We start from the raw sequence: 19,901 nt of genomic DNA on the forward strand, positions 1-19,901 counted from the left end.
GATCGTGGTCATACCGTATTTAGACATCATTATGATAAAGGCAGCCTCTTGCCAGGGCAACCTGGAAAGCTTGCAGATTACGATGGACACCCTATCCAGATTCAGGTGGGTCATCAACTTCCAGAAATCCTCGCTCATACCATCCCAGTGCATGGAGTTTCTCTAAATGATGTTCGACACCAGCCCGGGCTGGGTGTGTCTCCCCTCGGAGAAACGTCGGTATTTGCAGAAACAGGTGCGCTCCTTGCAGTCTCGGCGTCCGGTGACGACCCGGCAAGGGATGAAGGTGTTGGGCCTCATGGTGGCAGCCTTCGAGGCGATTCAATCTGCGCAATTTCATGCCCACCCCCTTCAGTGGTCCATTCTGTCATGAAAGGACTAGTCAGTAGCCTCCCTCGAGCACCGGATTCTCATCCTGCCGAAGAAGCAGCGTTCTCTTCATTGGTGGTTGGACTCCCCGAGAATACAGCGGGGCAGGCCGTTCCTGCCACCTCAGTGGCGGGTGCTCACGCCGGATGCCAGTCTGACTGGATGGGGAGGCACGCTAGGAAGCTGGGTGACACATGGGACCTGGTCCAACCAGGAGTTGCGCCTTCCGATCAATGTGTTGGAGGTGTGGGCGGTTCTCAAGTCACTGCAGTTTTTTGCACCTCAGCTGTCGGGTTGTTCAGTGAAGATCCAGTCAGACAACGCAACCGCTGTCGCCTATATAAATGACCATGGGGAAACCCGCAGCAGGACAGTCATGGCAGAGGTGGAGGGGGTTCTGTCATGGGCAGAAGATCATCTCCAGGCGCTGTCGAATATCTTCATTCCAGGTGTAGAGAACTGGATAGCAGATTTCCTCAGCAGGGAATCAGTGGATACGGGGGAAATCAGGACTACATCCCGAGATTTTTCAGGCGATCTGCCAGAAATGGGGCCAGCCGGACATAGATCTGATGGCGTCCCGTCTCAATCGTAAGCATCATGTCTTCATGGGCAGATCGAGGGACCCGTAGGCCCGAAGAGTGGATTCTTTGATAGCCCCGTGGTCAGGGGTGTCATTCTCTTATGCATTTTCCCCGATGCCCCTCATTCCTCGCTTGCTCAGGAGAATCCGGAGGGAGGGTCTGCCGGTGATTCTTATAGCTCTGGGTTGGCTGTAGAGGGCGTGGTACGCAGAGATAGTCGACCTGCTAGCCGACGTATCATGGCGACTTCCTCTAAGAGAGGATCTTCTCTCACAGGGTCCCCTTTACCACCAGAGTTTGTCCACGCTACATTTGACAGAATGGCTGTTGAGGCCGTGGTTCTGAAGGCTCGCAATTTCTCAAACTTGGTGGTCCAGACAATGATTGTGAAAAGGGGGGGGGGGGGTTCGTCCCATGCGTTTCTCTGTGTTCTGTCTTCAGTCCTATCTCCAGGACGGGCTCAAATGGGACTCAGTCCCTGCTCCATCAAGGGCCAGGTTTCTGCCCTGTGCATTTTTTTAGCGGCCCTTAGCATATAGGTCACATTTATGCACGGGGTCACACATTCTGAGCCGCTGTTTCGATTTCCGGTGCCACCCTGGCATTTTAATTTGGTCCTGGACGCCCTTCAGGCTTATCTATTCGAGCCATTGCAAGAGATGCCGTGGAGGATGCTGTTCTGGAAGGTTGCCTTCCTGGTTGCAGTTACTTCGATTCAGAGGATGTCTGAGATAGCTGCGCTATCGGCCACACCTCCCTTCACGGTTTTCCAACCGGATAAGGCGGTCTTGCGTCAGTGCCTTTTCCTTCCCAAGGTGGTGACGGCTTTTCATATTAATGAGGATATTGCCCTCTTTCTGCCCGTCAGTGGTCCATCCAAGGGAGCAGGCATTGCATACTTAGATCTGGTCCCTGCGTTAACCATCTATCTAGACCTAACAGAATCATTTAGGCATTCTGATTCTTTGTTTGTGGTTCCGGAGGGGCCGAGGCGGGCCTTGCGGCCTCCAAGATTACCATCTCTCGCTGGGTCTGTTCGGCGGTATTGGAGGTGTACCGAGTAAAGGGTAGGCCTCCTCTATTGAGGGTAACAGCCCATTCCACCAGGGCGGTGGGGGCCTCGTGGGCAGTTTACAACGGTTCTTCTGCCTCACAGGTGTGTAGGGCGGCTACCTGGTCGCCGCCGCATACATTCACTAAGTTCTATCGAGAACATACATTCGCGTCGGCTGACGCCTCGCTGGGTCGGAAGGTGTTGCAGACAGCTGTAATCTGACTGCATGCGTAATTTTTTGTTATGTTTTCTCACCCTCGGGGACTGCTTTAGAACGTCCCATGGTCTTTGCTGTGTCCCCCAATGGCACGAGCGAAAAAAAGAGTATTTTATACTCACCGTAAAATCCCTTTCTCGTCTAGTCATTGGGGGACACAGCACCCGCCCATCTTTTCTGTTGTTATCAATTACACCACTTTCAGGTCCTGACTGGGATCTTGGCTCCGTAAGTCTCACATGGGGCTGTATTTTAGTTGCAACTGTAGCTTTTGGTATCTTACTTTTGTTGAACTTCGCTCCCGCGTAGTTGTACTCCTGCTGCTTGTACACAAACTGATCAGCTGGGTGTCGGCAGGAAAGATATAGCCAGTGGTATGGGCTAACACTTTTTTTGCCTAGTGTCGCCTCCTAGTGGCAGTAGCTATATCCCCACGGTCTTTGCTGTGTCTCCCAATGACGAGAAAGGGATTTTACGGTGAGTAAAAAAAAATCCTCTTTTTAAAGCCTTCATAGGGGACTTGAACTTGTGATCGTTTGATCACTTATGCAGCATAGTGCAACACTATGGTATTTCATTATACTGTATTTTAAGAGGCTTCCTATTAGATGTGCCACAGCCATGTCTTAATAGGCAAACCGTCATGGAAGCCCTTGGGGTTCCCAGAAGGCCCCAGGCTACCATGACACCATCCACGGTCATAAAGGACATTTAAATCTTGCTCGATTGGGACATTTAAATGCTGTCAGAATTGACAGCAGCATTTAAAAGGTTTACAGCCATGATCTGAGTTATCTCCAATCGCAGCTGTTGTGGGCAGGTATTGGCTGATGCCTTCCATGTATAACTGGGCTCAGCTTCCACCTAGCATATACTGTGGACGTTATGGGACATATGCAGTTAGGACATGTATAGCAGTATGTATGACTGGAAAGGGTTCAAATCCAACATTTCCATACCATGGGTGACATCAGGATTTCAGAAGACAAATTCCTAAATCTGAGGCACACTACAACATGGTATCATATGGAACAAGATAAAGTTACGAAGAAACCATGAAGTTTTCCATATGGGAAAAGTTTAATAATGAGTCACATACAAATGTGCGCAGTACAACCACAGGCATGTGTGGGGGAATATATAACAGGGAGGTCACATGGACTAAAAAACAGCCAGTGCTATGGTAGATTACTGCTGACAACTAATGCAGTTCTGGTTGTCATACTTACTGGCATCAATTTGATGGCTGGCAGGAAGTTATTGTGTGTTTGGCGAACATCAGGGCTCACAGCCCAACCATTCATTACCTGAGACAAGACAAAGTGGAAATTTGATTACTTCTGGACTCAAAAAAGGGAAAAGTTGAGTTGAGTGTGATCGGAGTGACCCGTACCTCGCTATCCATGCTTCATCCTGGTGTGGCATCGAAGTACTTAGTGCAAATAAAGTGTTGTTCTAGTTATAGTTGTGCAAATGTCACCACATTCGATCCTACTGCCAGTCTCCATTATGGGCTACACTGGGCAGTCGGTAAAAGCGACCTAATCAGAAGAGATGCAAAAATAAGCAAAATTGTATACAATTATACAAAAATAGGTTTATTGGCTATGAAAAATAGTGTTCAATGCACAAAAGTATTTTTATTATATGGATTTTTCTGATTCGGTGCATGCTACACTTATATCCCCTATGACAGACGTCAGAACGCTACCTTATTTGATGTGGCCCGCTGACTGGGCATCTAACCCATGCAATGTTGCACTTAACCCGTCTGCAGCTTTGATCCGGCAGCGGTAGTCTGTGGCCTCTGACCTTTTCCCCACACCGGTCCTGATTTCTGCGTGTACCATCCTGTATGCAGCACGGATGCCGCAGGTAGAGGCCAATAGTCACAGGCTCAGAAGCGACTGTACTGCCAGACCGAAGCTGCAGGCTGGGTGAATGGAATGCCTATAGAGTTGCTAGCTGGCCAGAGGCCATTAGAGAAGACACTATTAGTACTGGTCCCATCATGGTGGGCACTATTACTACTGAGCTAACATAGAAACCACTATTAGTACTGAACCCATCATGGTGGGCACTATTACTACTGAGCTAACATTGAAACCACTATTAGTACTGGACTCATCATGGTGGGCACTATTAATATTGGATCCACCATTAAGGGCACTACTACTACCTGGGTCACCAATATAGGGGTAAACATATGAAAAGGTTTCCATCATGTCCTCCTCTCCCTTCTCTCCTCCTGTAACATATATAAAGGTTTCCATTATGTCCTCCTCTCCTCCTGTAACATATATAAGACCTCTTTCACATGGAATTCAAAATCTTGCTACAAAACACATGTATGTGAAGCCCATGCTTTCCAATGGGTTCTTTCAGGCTACAAAACATCTCTCATGTGAAGGAACCTATTGGAAACCATGGGATTCACATACATGCGTTTTGTAGCGAGATTTTGTAGCCCGTGTAAAAGAGGCCTAAAGGGTTCCATCATGTCCCTCCTCTCCCTTCTCCCCTCCTCTAACATATATAAAGATTTCCATCATGTTCCTCCTCTCCCTTCTCCCCTCCTGTAACATATATAAAGGTTTCCATCATGTCCCTCCTCTCCCTTCTCTCCTCCTCTAACATATATAAAGGTTTCCATCATGTTCCTCCTCTCCCTTCTCCCCTCCTGTAACATATATAAAGGTTTCCATCATGTCCCCCTCTCCCTTCTCTCCTCCTGTAACCTATATAAAGGTTTCCATCATGTCCCCCTCTTCCTTCTCTACTCCTGTAACCTATATAAAGGTTTCCATCATGTCCCTCCTCTCCCTTCTCTCCTCTTGTACCATATATAAAGGTTTCCATCATGTCCCCCTCTTCCTTCTCTCCTCTTGTACCATATATAAAAGGTTTTCATCATGTCCCCCTCTCCCTGATCTCCTCCTTTAACATATATAAAGCTTTCCATCATGTCCCCGCTCTCCATTCTCTCCTCCTGTAACATATATAAAGGTTTCCATCATGTTCCCCTCTCCCTTCTCTCCTCTTGTACCATATATAAAGGTTTCCATCATGTCCCCCTCTCCCTGCTCTCCCCCTGTAACATATATAAAGGTTTCCATTATGCCCTCCCTCTCCCTTCTCTTCTCCTGTAACATATATAAAGGTTTCCATCATGTTCCCCTCTCCCTTCTCTTCTCCTGTAACCTATATAAAGGTTTCCATCATGTCCCCCTCTCCCTTCTCTCCTCCTGTAACCTATATAAAGGTTTCCATCATGTCCCCCTCTCCCTTCTCTCCTCTTGTACCATATATAAAGGTTTCCATCATGCCCCCTCTCCCTTCTCTTCTCCTGTAACCTATATAAAGGTTTCCATCATGTTCCCCTCTCCCTTCTCTTCTCCTGTAACCTATATAAAGGTTTCCATCATGTCCCCCTCTCCCTTCTCTCCCCCTGTAACATATATAAAGGTTTCCATCATGCCCCCCTCTCCCTTCTCTCCCCCTGTAACATATATAAAGGTTTCCATCATGCCCCCCTCTCCCTTCTCTCCTCCTGTACCATATATAAAGGTTTCCATCATGTCCTCCTCTCCCTTCTCTCCTCCTGTAACATATATAAAGGTTTCCATCATGTCCTCCTCTCCCTTCTCTCCTCCTGTACCATATATAAAGGTTTCCATCATGTGCCCCTCTCCCTTCTCTCCTCTTGTACCATATATAAAGGTTTCCATCATGTCCCCCCCTCTCCTCCTGTAACATATATAAAGGTTTCCATCATGTCCCCGCTCTCCATTCTCCTCTCCTGTAACATATATAAAGGTTTCCATCATGTCCCCCATCTCCCTTCTCTCCGCCTGTAACATATATAAAGGTTTCCATCATGTCCTCCTCTCCCTTCTCTCCGCCTGTAACATATATAAAGGTTTCCATCATGTCCCTCCTCTCCCTTCTCTCCTCCTGTAACATATATAAAGGTTTCCATCATGTCCCCCTCTCCCCTCTCTCCTCTTGTACCATATATAAAGGTTTCCATCATGTCCCCCTCTCCCCTCTCTCCTCTTGTACCATATATAAAGGTTTCCATCATGTCCCCCTCTCCCTTCTCTCCTCTTGTACCATATATAAAGGTTTCCATTATGTCATCCTCTCCCTTCTCTCCTCCTGTAACATATATAAAGGTTTCCATCATGTCCCCCTCTCTCTTCTCTCCTCCTGTAACATATATAAAGGTTTCCATCATGTCTCTCCTCTCCCTTCTCTCCTCCTGTAACATATATAAAGGTTTCCATCATGTCTCTCCTCTCCCTCCTGTAACATATATAAAGGTTTCCATCATGTCTCTCCTCTCCCTCCTGTAACATATATAAAGGTTTCCATCATGTCTCCCCTCTCTCCCTTCTCTCCCTTCTCTCCTCGTGTAACATATATAAAGGTTTCCATCATGTCTCCCCTCTCTCCCTTCTCTCCTCGTGTAACATATATAAAGGTTTCCATCATGTCCCTCTCTCCCTTCTCTCCTCGTGTAACATATATAAAGGTTTCCATCATGTCCTCCTCCCCCTTCTCTCCTCCTAGAACATATATAAAGGTTTCCATCATGTCCCCCTCTTCCTTCTCTCCTCCTGTAACCTATATAAAGGTTTCCATCATGTCCCCCTCTTCCTTCTCTCCTCCTGTAACATATATAAAGGTTTCCATCATGTCCCCCTCTTCCTTCTCTCCTCATGTAACATATATAAAGGTTTCCATCATGTCTCCCCTCTCTCCTCGTGTAACATATATAAAGGTTTCCATCATGTCCCTCTCTCCCTTCTCTCCTCGTGTAACATATATAAAGGTTTCCATCATGTCCCCCCTCTCCCTTCTCTCCTCCTGTAACATATATAAAAGTTTCCATCATGTCCCCCTCTTCCTTCTCTCCTCCTGTAACCTATATAAAGGTTTCCCTCATGTCCTCCTCCCCCTTCTCTCCTCCTAGAACATATATAAAGGTTTCCATCATGTCCCCCTCTTCCTTCTCTCCTCCTGTAACCTATATAAAGGTTTCCATCATGTCCCCCTCTTCCTTCTCTCCTCCTGTAACATATATAAAGGTTTCCATCATGTCCCCCTCTTCCTTCTCTCCTCCTGTAACATATATAAAGGTTTCCATCATGTTCCCCTCTCCCTTCTCTCCTCCTGTAACATATATAAAGGTTTCCATCATGTCCTCCCCCCCTTTGCCATAGAAATTCCAAGTCTTCCCCAATAAGTTTTGTTCTTGGGGCTTTCTACCATTTTTATAGCTCATCTTTAGTCTTATTCTGCTTTATCAATGCCTTTCATTAGATGAGGTCTCCAGAACTGAACAGAGTGTCCCAGATTTTAGTGAGCCCCAATGCTTCCAGTTATAGTTGTAACCCATTTAATTCAGCATCTCATAAACCAAAACTTCTGCTAGTCCGGCATTTATCAGCGTTCACCTACAAGACAATCCAGGCTGTCAGAAACTAAAGACCAAACAGAGATCATGTATTACGAGACTTCATGAACATTTCCACAATGCAGATTTGTCCTACAGGCTGGGGGGTCATTTGGTTGCAGAGACCACACTGTGACGTTGCCTGTAAGTGGGGTTGCAATACTACATGCGACCATGACACAAAAAGAAGAATCAAGCCATTGGTTGCAAATTGCAAAACCAAAAGCAGTTTTTGCAGCAAATAGCTTCATGCCATCTGCATGCAACATGTCAGGTTTTAGTTCCTGTTGGGTGTTGCAAATCTTAAATGCAAGCAATTTGCAACCAAGCAGTGTCTTCCCAAAACTGGTGCAATGGATGGATGCATGGATTTCTAGCCTATAGGGGGCGCTGTGCTCATGCATTCTATGAACAGGTTCGTTAGTCAGTGACTAACAAGCAGTAAGTGCGATAGTGATGTGCATAAATCAACCACTCAGTACAATGTCACTTGCATGCAGTACCAGTCCCCTGCAACACTACATATAAAGAGAACCTGTACAAAGTCCTGGCCCAACTGGCATTACATCATCACACAGCCGCTGCACGCACCAGCCCTTACCCCTCATAGCTCCCTCCAATCTCTGCGGCCATCATCAACTTTCCCGAGTCCTGGCAACCAAGCCGCTTACTGCATCCTGGGAAATGTAGTTTAACAAGAGCATTCCTTGGCGTTAAAGAAGCCAACGTAGACTACAATTCCCAGAAACCTCCGCTTTACGGCTCTGCTACTGCAACTGTCATATCTTCTATTCCTGTCTTCAGTATTGCCAGCTGAAGGGTAGGGCGGCGGCCATCTTGTTGGAGACCATATTACATTACGGTTAATGAGAGTAGTCTACGGTAATATGGCTCCTGAGCAGAAGACGTGGGTATGAGCAGCAATCAGGATGTGGCAGTGATGGCTGCAGAGCCCATAATCTGCTCAACGGCTTCTAATGGTCTTTTGGGATGTAATTCCTGGACGGGCTGTGATCTATATGCCACGTATTTCATGTTCCAGGGCCTCTGCATGTAAACAAGATATGTGCATAATGCACAGGTTGTAGCAGCAGCAGTTGGCAGCTGTAGTCCCCACAGGACCGGTCCCTATAGTAACAGTGCCTAGTGAGGTGACGTTTCCTCCCACACAATCTTGTTGGGATTCGGCGTACACTTCGGTATATATAACCTCAGCACAACATGGCGCTAGTCATCTGCAGTGCCCAATGTCGTCGTACTATATTCGGGTGTGACCATAGACGAAGGAATCCCATGCGCAAGATGATTAGATGAAGGGCGCGTTCACACGCTGCACGCCAAAATGACGCAATAATGTACAGTACAATGCAAGCGAATGAAGTTTTACCAAACCCCATCCACAGCGGGAGAAATCCGCAGCGGAAAATAGACATCCTGCCGATATTCAAATCCACAGCGTGCGCCATTTCTTGTGGAAAAGTGACAGATTTTCACGACCAGTTTTGTAAATTGCAAAGCAATGAGTGAAATCTGCAAGGCAGTCCCATGCAGATTCACACGAGCGTATGCGTATTTGTGTGTGCTTTGGCGCCACATTTTTCGCACTGGATGTGGCGTTTTCGCAGGCGCAACTGTGTTATTTACTGTACTTTTTGCGCTTGCAAAAAAAAAACACGCTCCGATACTCTCAGCCATTGAAATATCCAAGTCGTTGAATCAGTTCAAGATGCGTTCTTTCCCTGCGCAAAGGCGTCGGAAAATAGAGGATGTAGCATTTTATTTGCGTGACAGAATTGCGCGGGTCAAATACCCGAATGTGAACGAGCCCATTGAAATTAACGGGTTCTATTTTCTGCGTTCGTGGGACACAGGCCTAAAGCTGGCTTCACACGGGCATAAAAGTATTTGCGCAATGGGCATTGCGTTTTTGCACGCTTGTACATATTTCACAGTATTTTTTGCGTGCTCAAAAAACGTCCAAGCGTGCTCCCGTTGATTTCAATGGGCAATTAAATTTTATTTAACTTGTGCTATTTTCACTCGCAATGCGCACGAAAATAGGACATGCCGCAGAAAACCTTTTTTTTTGAAGATTGATATACGTGTACACAAAACGCACGTGACTAAAATCAATTGGTTCTATTCACTGGGCATTGTGTACGCAAATTGTGCATGCATAATACACAGCGCGAATATGTTCATACGAAGAAGTTGTTACCGGGAGCTCCAGGGCCCAATATAAAATCCTGTAACCCCTTAGTGACCAAGTTTGTTTTTCGGTTTTACACCTCCCCCTTTTGAAAAATCGTAACTCCTTTATTTATCCATCGATGTCGCCGTATGAGGGCTTGCTTTTTGCGGGACGAGATGTAGTTTTCAGTGGTGCTATTTAATGTAGCATATAATGTACTGAAAAATATTTACAAAATTCGAAGTGGTGTAAAATTTAAAAAAAAGCGACATTCCGCCATGTTTCAGTGCGTCATGTTTATACGGCGCACAAACAGCAACAAAAGCGCCATGATAGCTTTATTCTATGGGTCGGTGCGATTACTACCATACCGAACTTATAGAGATTTTTTATTTGCTGTACTACTCATTTTTTTTTAAGACATTACATTTTTTTTAAATTATTTTCTGCCGCCATCTTCTGCACGCAATTACTTTTTTATTTTACCATCAACATAGTTGTCCTAGGGCTCATTTTTTGCAGGACGGCTTGTCATTTGCGTTAGTACCATTTTGGAATACATATGACTCTTTGATCGCTTTTTATTACATTTTTTCTGGGAGACAGGGTGACCAAAAAAAAGCGCATTTCTGGCGTAATTTTTTTTTGGACAACGTTCACCGTGCGGGGTAAATAATACATTACTTTGATAGATCAGACTTTTATGCATGCAGTAATATCAAATATGTATCTTTGTTTTAGGATTTAGATTCTTTTAATCTTTTATTACTTTTTTTAAAATAATTAGTAAAACTTTATTGTTCCTATTTTTACTTTTTTTGTTAGTCCCCAGAGGGAACAACAACAACTTACAATGCTTTGATGGAGGTATTGTCTGTTTTGGGCTCCTCCATATATCAGTCTGGACTCTGCATGTCTGAGGCATATGTGGTTTATATGCCTGCCCTCTTGTATCAATGTATCAGTAAGTATGGCCGCTCTCTGTGATTTTTGTTTGTTTGATAATACCCTTTCTGTGATTTTACCTGTTAGTGTACCCACTGAGACCCTTAATTATCAAGGACCTGTGACGTGAATTGTGGGCTCACGTATTTTGGCCAAAGTATCAGCACATACCTCGCATTTATCAGTATTTATCTAGGACATGCAGTGCGGCTTTGAACGCTGGCGGAGCCCAGGGTGCTAGTATGGTTCCCCTATGAGGTGCAGGGCAGCCCGCTGATTTGAAATATGGCATCATCAATAGGTTGTAGGCCTGCATGGTGCACTACACGTACTGTGTAGCCTGAAACACCCAGTATTGACATTATAAGGAGCGTTTGGGAGTGTTCATCTCATCAGTGTCCTCACAGGTGTCTGTTTTTTGCTCCTCCGTATAGCAGTCTGGCTGTTTGAGGGATATGTGGTTCATATGCCTTCCCCCTTGTATCAATGTATCAGTAAGTATGGCCGCTTTCTGTGATTTTTAGTTTTTCCAATTATTTTAATGGGTTTGTTCACATGTACATATTTTTCCTGCGCATTTCGGTTACTGAAAAAAATGCAGCATGCTCTATTTTCCTGCGCATTTGCACACCAAAAGTTCCCATAGAAGTCAATAGTTGATCGGCAAGGTTCCGCCACACTGGATTCCCACTGATCAGTTGTTCACTGGGCCTGCTATCAATGCGGGCAGGAAGGAGATAGAGCAGTGAAAATTGCAGTGGCCCGGACTAGTACTGCAGGCACAGCTCCCATTGAAATCAATGGGAGCTGTGCCTGCAGTAGGAGCCCAGGCCGCTGCACTATGGGAAGCACTGACAGTGGGCCTGGTGAACAGATAACTGGGGGGGGGGGGGGGGGGGGATTCTGCCGATTAACTGCTGATGATCTACCCTGAGGATAGGTCGTCCGTAGTAAATGTCCTTGACAATTCCTTTAATGTTATCATGAGGTACCCCATTGTAAGTCAATAAGATCCATCAACCCATTATTAAAGGGGGTGCCTCATAGAAATAATCCCTGTACCCCCCTGTCCATATGGTCTATTAGGACATAGGGAGTTCACAGAAGGGCATCCCCCACTTGGATGAGAGCAGATTTTTTAAGTTTCAACATGTCCTGTTTGTCGCAGATTTCTTCCAGATTTGCTGCAGATTTGAAGTTTTGCATTGCAATAGGTGTGATCTGTGGCAATTTGCATAATTTAAATATGCAGATTTCACACCATTATCCAGGTTTGTGCCTATGACAGGAGGACACATTTGCAGTATTCACATGGACAATTTGCCATCAATTGCTAACATACGGCACTACCACTTTATCTTTAGGATTTCGACGGGTCCACCTGACTCTTCTGTTGGATTTCAACGATGTGATCCTATTGGTCTCGGGAGATAAGCTGCTGCCAGAGGAGTCAGCTTTCTCCCCTCTTTACATTAACACCACATACATACCAGCCCAGGCAAGGCCAGACCAAGCCATGAATGCAAGTCCATGGGGGTGTTGGACGAGTCAGCCATCAACCGAATGAGTCTTTAGTAGACGGCTATCTAATGGAATGGGCAACCCAACCCTTACGTATGTCACTGCATGATGCTCCCCTGGAAGCATGCTTGGATCTGATGGTGCCTGTATAAATCCAACAGAGTAAATCCCCATATGAAATTCAAGTTGTACAGAGGGTACAGCAGGACCCGTTTACATTTAGGAGTGAGGACTCTGGGCCCCATATAGCTTGGAGGGTGCAGGACCATAACAGAGACAAAGGCTGGTTAACTATTAAGATGAACCATACAACCAGCCTCCTTGATGATGCGATGGACACAGAGAGAGGGGCCATACCACGTGTACCCATCTCCGAACCAGACCAGACGTGGGGGTTCCCACACCGCGGGTAAGAATGGGAGGAGGGGAGGAATAATTGTCGGTAGAACAAAGCATTCAACCTGCAAATAAGGCCGCATTCACATCACAGTTTTGTTTTCCGTTTTTCTGTTTAGTCCTAAGAGCAGAAAAATGGAAGGGGAAGAAAAACCACAGACCCAGTAAACTCCCCATTGATTTCAACAGGCCTTATCACGTTTCAGCTTACTTCAGTTCCGTCCTTTTTCCTTTCCCATCTTGGAAAAGACGAACCTGCAGAACGTTTTTTTTTTCTTCATCAAATTAAAAAAAGAGGGCCCTTCTGTCCAGTTTTGTATTACTATATTATCATTGTATTCAATGGGGAACAGACACAAAAACATACCATGTTTCCTGCAAAATAAGACACTGTCTCATACTAATTTTTGCCCTAAAAAAAGGGCACAGTGTCTTTTTTTCGGGGGAAGTCATACTCACCTGGCCCGCAGCGTCCCTATAGTCTTCGGCGGCGCTGCGGTAAACTACGTCCTCCTCGGCTCACAGCTGAGCTTCTTCCTGGTGACGGGGCTTTAAATACCCTGCCTCCAGCAAAGCAAGCGCTGTGATTGGCTAATCGAGCTATAGCAGCCAATCACAGCCGGCACTCGATGTGCCAATCATAGCCAGTTATGTCATTCACTGAATGGCTGTGATTGGCTCAGAGTGCCAGCTATGATTGGCTACTGGTGCTCGATTAGCCAATTACAGGGCTCGCTTTGCTAGAGGTGGGGTATTCAAAGCCCCATCACCAGTAGAAGTTTGAGATCGCAGACGGGGAGGACTCAGCAGTTTGCCACAGCGCCGCCGGAGACCATCTGGACGCCGCGGACCAGGCGAGTATTTTTTGGGGGGAGGGGGGGAATGTTAGCTAGGTCCTATTTTAAAGGTAAAACCAGGATCTATTTTCGGTAAAACACAGTAAATTATTTCATATAAAACCACTGTAAAGCAGAGCTACATTGCAAACAGATTAGTAATTAGAAAATTATAACACCAGTATTTGTGATATGTAGCAGAACTGTATGTGTGTGATGCACAGCTCTGCTACATGCGTGTGTCACACACACCACACACAGCTCTGGTACATGTGCATCACACACACCACACAGCTCTGGTAGATGTGCGTCATACACACCACACAGCTGTACTGTATACGTTCTTTGTCAGCCTCAGCTGGTTTAGGATCTGTGATGACATCACAGTCATGTGATCAGTGGCGGCGCTAAGAGCTGGTGACTGATCACATGAGTGACATAATCACAGGTCCTGTCAGCACACGGCTGCTGTCCTGCTCTCCCGATTTTTAGTAAAGTGAAGAAACTGATGACATGACAGTCATGTGATTAGGGGCGAGGTCAGAGTCCAGGTGACTGATCACATGACATCAGAGCAGCCATGTGCAGACAGCACCTATCAGGCTCTGCATGTTTTATGCTTTAGGACCTGCAATGACGTCACGGTCATGTGAATAGGGGCAGAGCATGTAAAGCACTCACTCACGGACAGGTGGTTGTTAGCACTTTGAAAAACAGATCTGTTAAGACCCGATCATGACGGATGTCTAACTGAAGCCAACGGAAACTATCCAGGTTTTTTTGATGGATCAGTTTGCAATCAGTTAGCACTCCTTCACCCGAGTGTATGCACATTTGCAAGCGGCTCAGCGCTGCATTTATGCAGTATGAACAATGCGTTTTTGCGTACTTCTTTACATAATCTGCTGTACTTTTTCTGCCCGCGGGGCATGTTCATTTGCGCACAGCCAAAATAACAACGCTTAAAATTGCTAATGAGTTCCAGATGTGCAGTGCAATCACGTATCTCCTTGCATATTGCGTGCGCATTTGAGCACTCCCCATTAACTTCTGTGGGGACCTTCGGTGAGCAAATATGCAGAAAAGTAGAGCGTGTTGCATTTTTGCGTGACCGAAATGTGTGCGCAAAAAAGGGAAACGGGAACAAACCCATTTAAAATCAGCGTATTCTATTCTCAGCGTATTGCGCATACAAATACACCTGTGTGAAGGAGCCCTTAGAGGAAAAAACGAATCCGTTATCATAAAAAGAATGTGAACTCCGCTTAAGGCCTCCTTCACACGACCGTATACATTTTTACGGTGGCCGTACACGCCGCAAAATTGCATGAATGAAGAATTGCCGCTATTGAGTCACGAACCTTACCTGCGTATTTTCGGCTGTTTGCGCAGACTGCTGCTATATAGCAAAAAAAAATAAAAATACGCTGCAGTGCGGAAATCTGTTGATCAGTAGAAATCCTCGGAATGACTACTAATGCTTAATTAGAGCCGGCTGTCTTCTTTTCCCAGGGTTGTACGCCAAATAACTCCCTCTATATTTTCCGCTGCCATAGGAGTCTATGGGAGCTTCATGCATATCTTGGCCAAAAGATAGGTCTTGCCCTTTCTTTTGACGCAGTGTATAAAATTGCGACTGAAAACGGTCACCGATGTGCCATTTTTTTTCTGGCGCAATTTTTTTAATGCACCCCAAAATCATCCATCTGAATGAATACATTAGAATCCAATGCGTCAGATGGTCACGATCTTTGGACGTGGCTAAATAGCTGCATACATACGGTCGTGTGAATCTGGCCTAAAGCGGTCGGCCAGCTTTAGTTGGTTTACGCAAGACTTGTGACCGACTATACATTTTCAGATATTAGTCTGTAGATCCCACTAAAAATTAAAAGTCCTGTTCACATCTGGTTATTGGCTCCGTCCAGGGGCCCGCTCATGGTGCACGTCTAAGCCCATAGCAGAGAATGGGGCAAAGGAATGGAAACCTGCTGAAGAGGAGACCTATTGGTCTCCGCATCAGCAGTTCTCATAATGGCAGCAATAGGCAACGTCCAGGAGTTCCGTTTTTAGGATTTTAAGTGTACAACCTGATGGGAGCCGATAGTGAGATGTGAACAAACCCCAATATGTTTGGGGATGTCTACTCCAGCTGATTGACTTCATGTACCTCTTGTGTTTCTTGAATTCATGCTGTGACCTCCGACTTGGGGAGAGCACAGTGTAGGCTAATCCACATCATGATATAGGTACACGCTGAACACATCCATAGGGTTACAGTATCTATGTTTGACTAACCTCATTCACCTACAGCAAAAAGTATGACCATTTGTTGTAGAAATGCAGTGGATTTTCACTGCTGAATTCCACTGTGAAAATCCGCATTTGGATTTTAGGCCTCCTGCAGACGGCGGGGTCGGATCCCGCTGTAAGAATTCTCGCAGCGGGATGCGAGCCGTGCCCCTGCACTGACCACTGCGGCTCACCTGCTCAGGCATCTTCTCCTCTCTGCTATGTGCCGGCTGCTGCTCAGCCGACACATGCACAGAGCAGAGCCGGTGCGTCAGCCATGACATTTCTGTGCGGGCCACTGCGAGGCTTGTACAGAAATAGGACATGTCGCTATTTGTTTACCGCGCAACTTTAATGCAGTCAAATCGCGTCTGTCTGCATAGAATTGCATTATCTAATGCAACCCTACGGCCGCGGGCACGGGTGGGAAATCCCGCCGCGGAATTTCCGCCCGTGTGCAGGAAGCCTTACTCATCAATGTGCGATCGTACCCCGATCCAGCGCATTGGAGTGCTCCCCAGACTCATGACATGCTTGCGATTTCAACCCTCCTAATCCCAAATAGGTCCAACAGTCTCACACAGCCACCACAATGGTAAATAACGAATATCCGGCACTTGTTATCAAAGACTTTTATTTTATATTCTAATGATTAAAAAAAGAACAAAAAAAAGTTCCAACATAATTACCAGGTGATTTCACAGAGCATGTGATTTACGCCACCCCTTACATGACAGGTCAGACAGGTTTTCACAGACTGAGGATTGTTAAAAAAAAAAAAATCACACAAGAGGACAAGAAGAATGTATCCGGCCCTGCAGAGGGCATCTTCAGCTAATTCCCGCATACCACCCAGCACCGTACCCACAGGCCCAGAATATACATAACAAGCGAGGCGGGATCGTGGCAGCCAGTTTTTTCCTATTAGACATTCATTGTGATAATACTGCCCTATACAAAAAAAAATAAAAAATTATCGCAAAATCCATACGGTTATCAGATGCAATGATCAGTTTCATGTTAGAGCTAGTATACGGTTCCTTAAAGGTACACTCCACTTACAGCATTTCTCAATCGTGTACAGATTTGTAATTACATGACGGCTTCTTCTCTATTCACAGATAAAGCAAGGTGCAAACTTTTACCAATTGCCTGTGACCACGGGGCAGTACAATGACACCAGCAGAATGCAGCTATGTATATAAATGGAGGAAACAGCATGAAATGACCTACTATTGACCCAAAACAGGTAAAGTATCAGCAATGTTACTGTTATTGAAGGTGCAGCAGTGAAATTACAGTTCGAAACAGTTTAGTAACCCGTAAAAACCTAGAAGCGTGTCGCATTTCTCTAGCATCGCCTGGAAAGCAGGCATCTGATTGGTTGTTTGGTACTTTTTAATGCAGTTACTGGTTCTAGTTGTAACAAGTCAACAAATCACATAGCACAAGCCAAGTCCGTGAGAAGACACAAGTAGTACAAGGACGGTCCGCCCTGGACATAAGGATCGGAGAATGGCCTACATTAAATAGCACTGATTCAGTCTTTTACTATAGGTATAACTCCAATATTGTGTACTGCAGAGTGTATGGGCCAAAAGTCAGTAAAATCAGTTTTACGTATTCCAGACAATATTCTCCAGGGAGGAACCTACCCGTAGACCTCCCCATATCTGGTTACCATTTGTGTAAACATGGGCTGCTTTAAAAGGGACACTCTTGCATAATAGAAGGGGTTGTCCGGTTACAATAGGCATTGTTCATGGCAGGTGCACATGTGGTAAAATAAATAATCCAGCGTTACTTACCTGTCCCCAGTCCCGGTGATCCAGAACCGAAGCCCCACAGTCGGCAGAAATTGTAGTCATTGCATAATCACCTGACCGCTACAGCCAGAGGCCGCCGCATCACTGCCCATTCTCCTGGCATCAGCGCTCACATCCTGGGCGCCATGATATCAGGAGTTCAAAACGGACGTCAGGCGATATCCTGTGACATCACCTTCCGGTGGGACTAAGGACAGGTAAAGAACGCTGGATTTGTCGTTATTTTACCAAGTGTGCAACTGCCACTAAAATTTCATATAGTAACCAGACAACCCCTTTAATGACACACCAAACACACACATTTCTGATAACTGCAGGAAAGACGAGCAACCAATGCAATCTCCATCAAGGGCCATAAAGAGGTATAGGAAAGGCAATGCTGCGGCACAGAAGCCAGTGCCTTTCTTAAAAAGGAACCAGTAATGCCCCATTAGCACCATAAAGCAAGTTACGATGCTCATAGGACAGGGAATGCAAAGTCTGGGGGTGTACTTTTTATACCTACTTGATCCCCTATTCACTTGCTGTCACCCCAGGAAGTCAGTCTCGGTCTGTGAGCACGACTCTTTTCTTTAGTCCGTGCATGCACACTTCCATAGAGAACAGAAGAAGGGTCAGGCAGACAGGCCATTCCTCTGGAAGTCTAATGTCACATTATAGAGGGTCCAACAACTTATGGGGTGTCATCATACTGTATTCTTGTTTTGAGCACTTCTATCAGAAGAGCCCTTTTACACGGCCGGTTGATGAGCACCGATCAATGGGATCGGCACTTGTTTAACTTCACTGGCCTTCCCAAGTCCAATTCATACTGCATGGGTGATGAATAATTCTTCATACCCAATACATCTTCAACACTGTCAGCTGCACATCCCATTTATACAGGAAGATGTGCTGCCAACAAGGACTATTTTTACGATGGCCGATGGCTGATTGGAGGCATATTACCACTTTCTAATGATCGGGTAAACAAGCATTCCTAAAACAGTTTGTGTCCAATCATTGGGACGTGTAAAGGGGCCTTTAGGAATGAATGAAAAAATAAGACCTGGAAGAGTGCCTATTGCTAGCAAGGCGTGGATGAAATGAGAATTAATCAATTGTCTTGTATATGAATAGCTCACAGGAAAAAAAGTGGAATGTAAATCCAAGAAGACACAATCTCAAGTAAAAGGTGCCAATGCAGAAAAGAACAATAAGTGTAGGGAAGACAATGTGAGGAGGTACCCCCTCCCCCAGCGCAATTGTGGCACAAACAAAAACAAACAGCAATAGGTCCTCGAACCCTGAACCCTAGAGGTCACTGCAATGCAAAGACAGCAGGAAGTACCATAATAAACCTTGGTAGTTGAGTTATCCTTTGGTCAAACTCCTTGGTCTATGTGAACACAAAGAATAGAACAAAAAGGGGGGGGGGGGGGGGGGGGAGAAACGCACGTGGCTTATAGGAAGAAATTGTGTGTACTGAGTTAAGGAACCGGCTGTCTGCCTCACAGTTGAGCATAAGGAGTTACGTTAAGTACATTAGGTGTTTCTTGTGTGGTTACAGCCCATGATAATATAACCGTTTCAGTGCATAGGGGCCTCATTCGCTGTAAGGTCCCTCTTCAATCTCTTCTCCCATCATCTCTCATTCCAGCAGTTCCACGTAGTTGGCAGGAAACATGCCATAGTGCCCGTCGGGTCCATATCCACGCCACCAGCCTTCGTCAATCATCTCGATGTGCGTAATAATTTGGTCGGGGTCAAATGAAATCTCGGTGTCATCAGCTGTGTAGAAAAAAGAACAAATAAGGGAGATGGAATAAATCCTCCACAGTGCCACCTATTGAAAGGCAGCACTCCTTCAAGCCAAAGTCAGAATTTTTATACAAGCCTTGTTACAATGACTGGGAATTAAAAGCAAAGCCAGATTTCATGCACAGACAGCTGTTTCAGGGTTTTTGCCCTTCATCAGTGTACAGTAGGAGTCTGGCTTTGCTAGTGAGAGGCCTGGCATGGGGGTCAGAAACGCTATCTTTTCTCCTTAGGGAGAGCAACTATATTATAAACTAAGTGAGGAGACTCAAATGGCCACGCACGCTCCTCTGGGTAATATGCAAATAAGGGAGATGGAATAAATCCTCCACAGTGCCTTCTATTGAAAGGCAGCATTCCTAGCGTTTCTGACCCCCGAAGAAAGAACATGCATTGTTATGCTTTATATTGCATC

General features: G+C 45.6%; 2 protein-coding genes across 2 annotated transcripts in view; both read right to left on the reverse strand.

Moving 5' to 3' along the window:
* ELMOD3 (ELMO domain containing 3) overlaps window positions 1-8,353 on the reverse strand; it is a 34,125-nt gene extending 25,772 nt beyond the window's left edge. Inside the window, exons 1-3 of the mRNA XM_066593164.1 lie at window positions 8,284-8,353; window positions 3,618-3,765; window positions 3,454-3,531 (exon numbers count right to left, since the gene is read on the reverse strand). Of these exons, the coding sequence (XP_066449261.1) occupies window positions 3,454-3,531; window positions 3,618-3,629 (90 nt within the window). The 5' untranslated portion in view covers window positions 3,630-3,765; window positions 8,284-8,353. The remainder of the gene's footprint in view (window positions 1-3,453; window positions 3,532-3,617; window positions 3,766-8,283) is intronic.
* Window positions 8,354-16,480: 8,127 nt separating this feature from the next.
* DBNL (drebrin like) overlaps window positions 16,481-19,901 on the reverse strand; it is a 29,942-nt gene continuing 26,521 nt past the window's right edge. The window contains exon 13 of the mRNA XM_066593166.1: window positions 16,481-19,459. Within this exon, the coding sequence (XP_066449263.1) occupies window positions 19,320-19,459 (140 nt within the window). The 3' untranslated portion in view covers window positions 16,481-19,319. The remainder of the gene's footprint in view (window positions 19,460-19,901) is intronic.

The sequence above is a fragment of the Eleutherodactylus coqui genome, chromosome 2, assembly GCF_035609145.1.
Source record: "Eleutherodactylus coqui strain aEleCoq1 chromosome 2, aEleCoq1.hap1, whole genome shotgun sequence".
In the NCBI taxonomy this organism is placed as follows: Eukaryota; Metazoa; Chordata; class Amphibia; order Anura; family Eleutherodactylidae; genus Eleutherodactylus; species Eleutherodactylus coqui.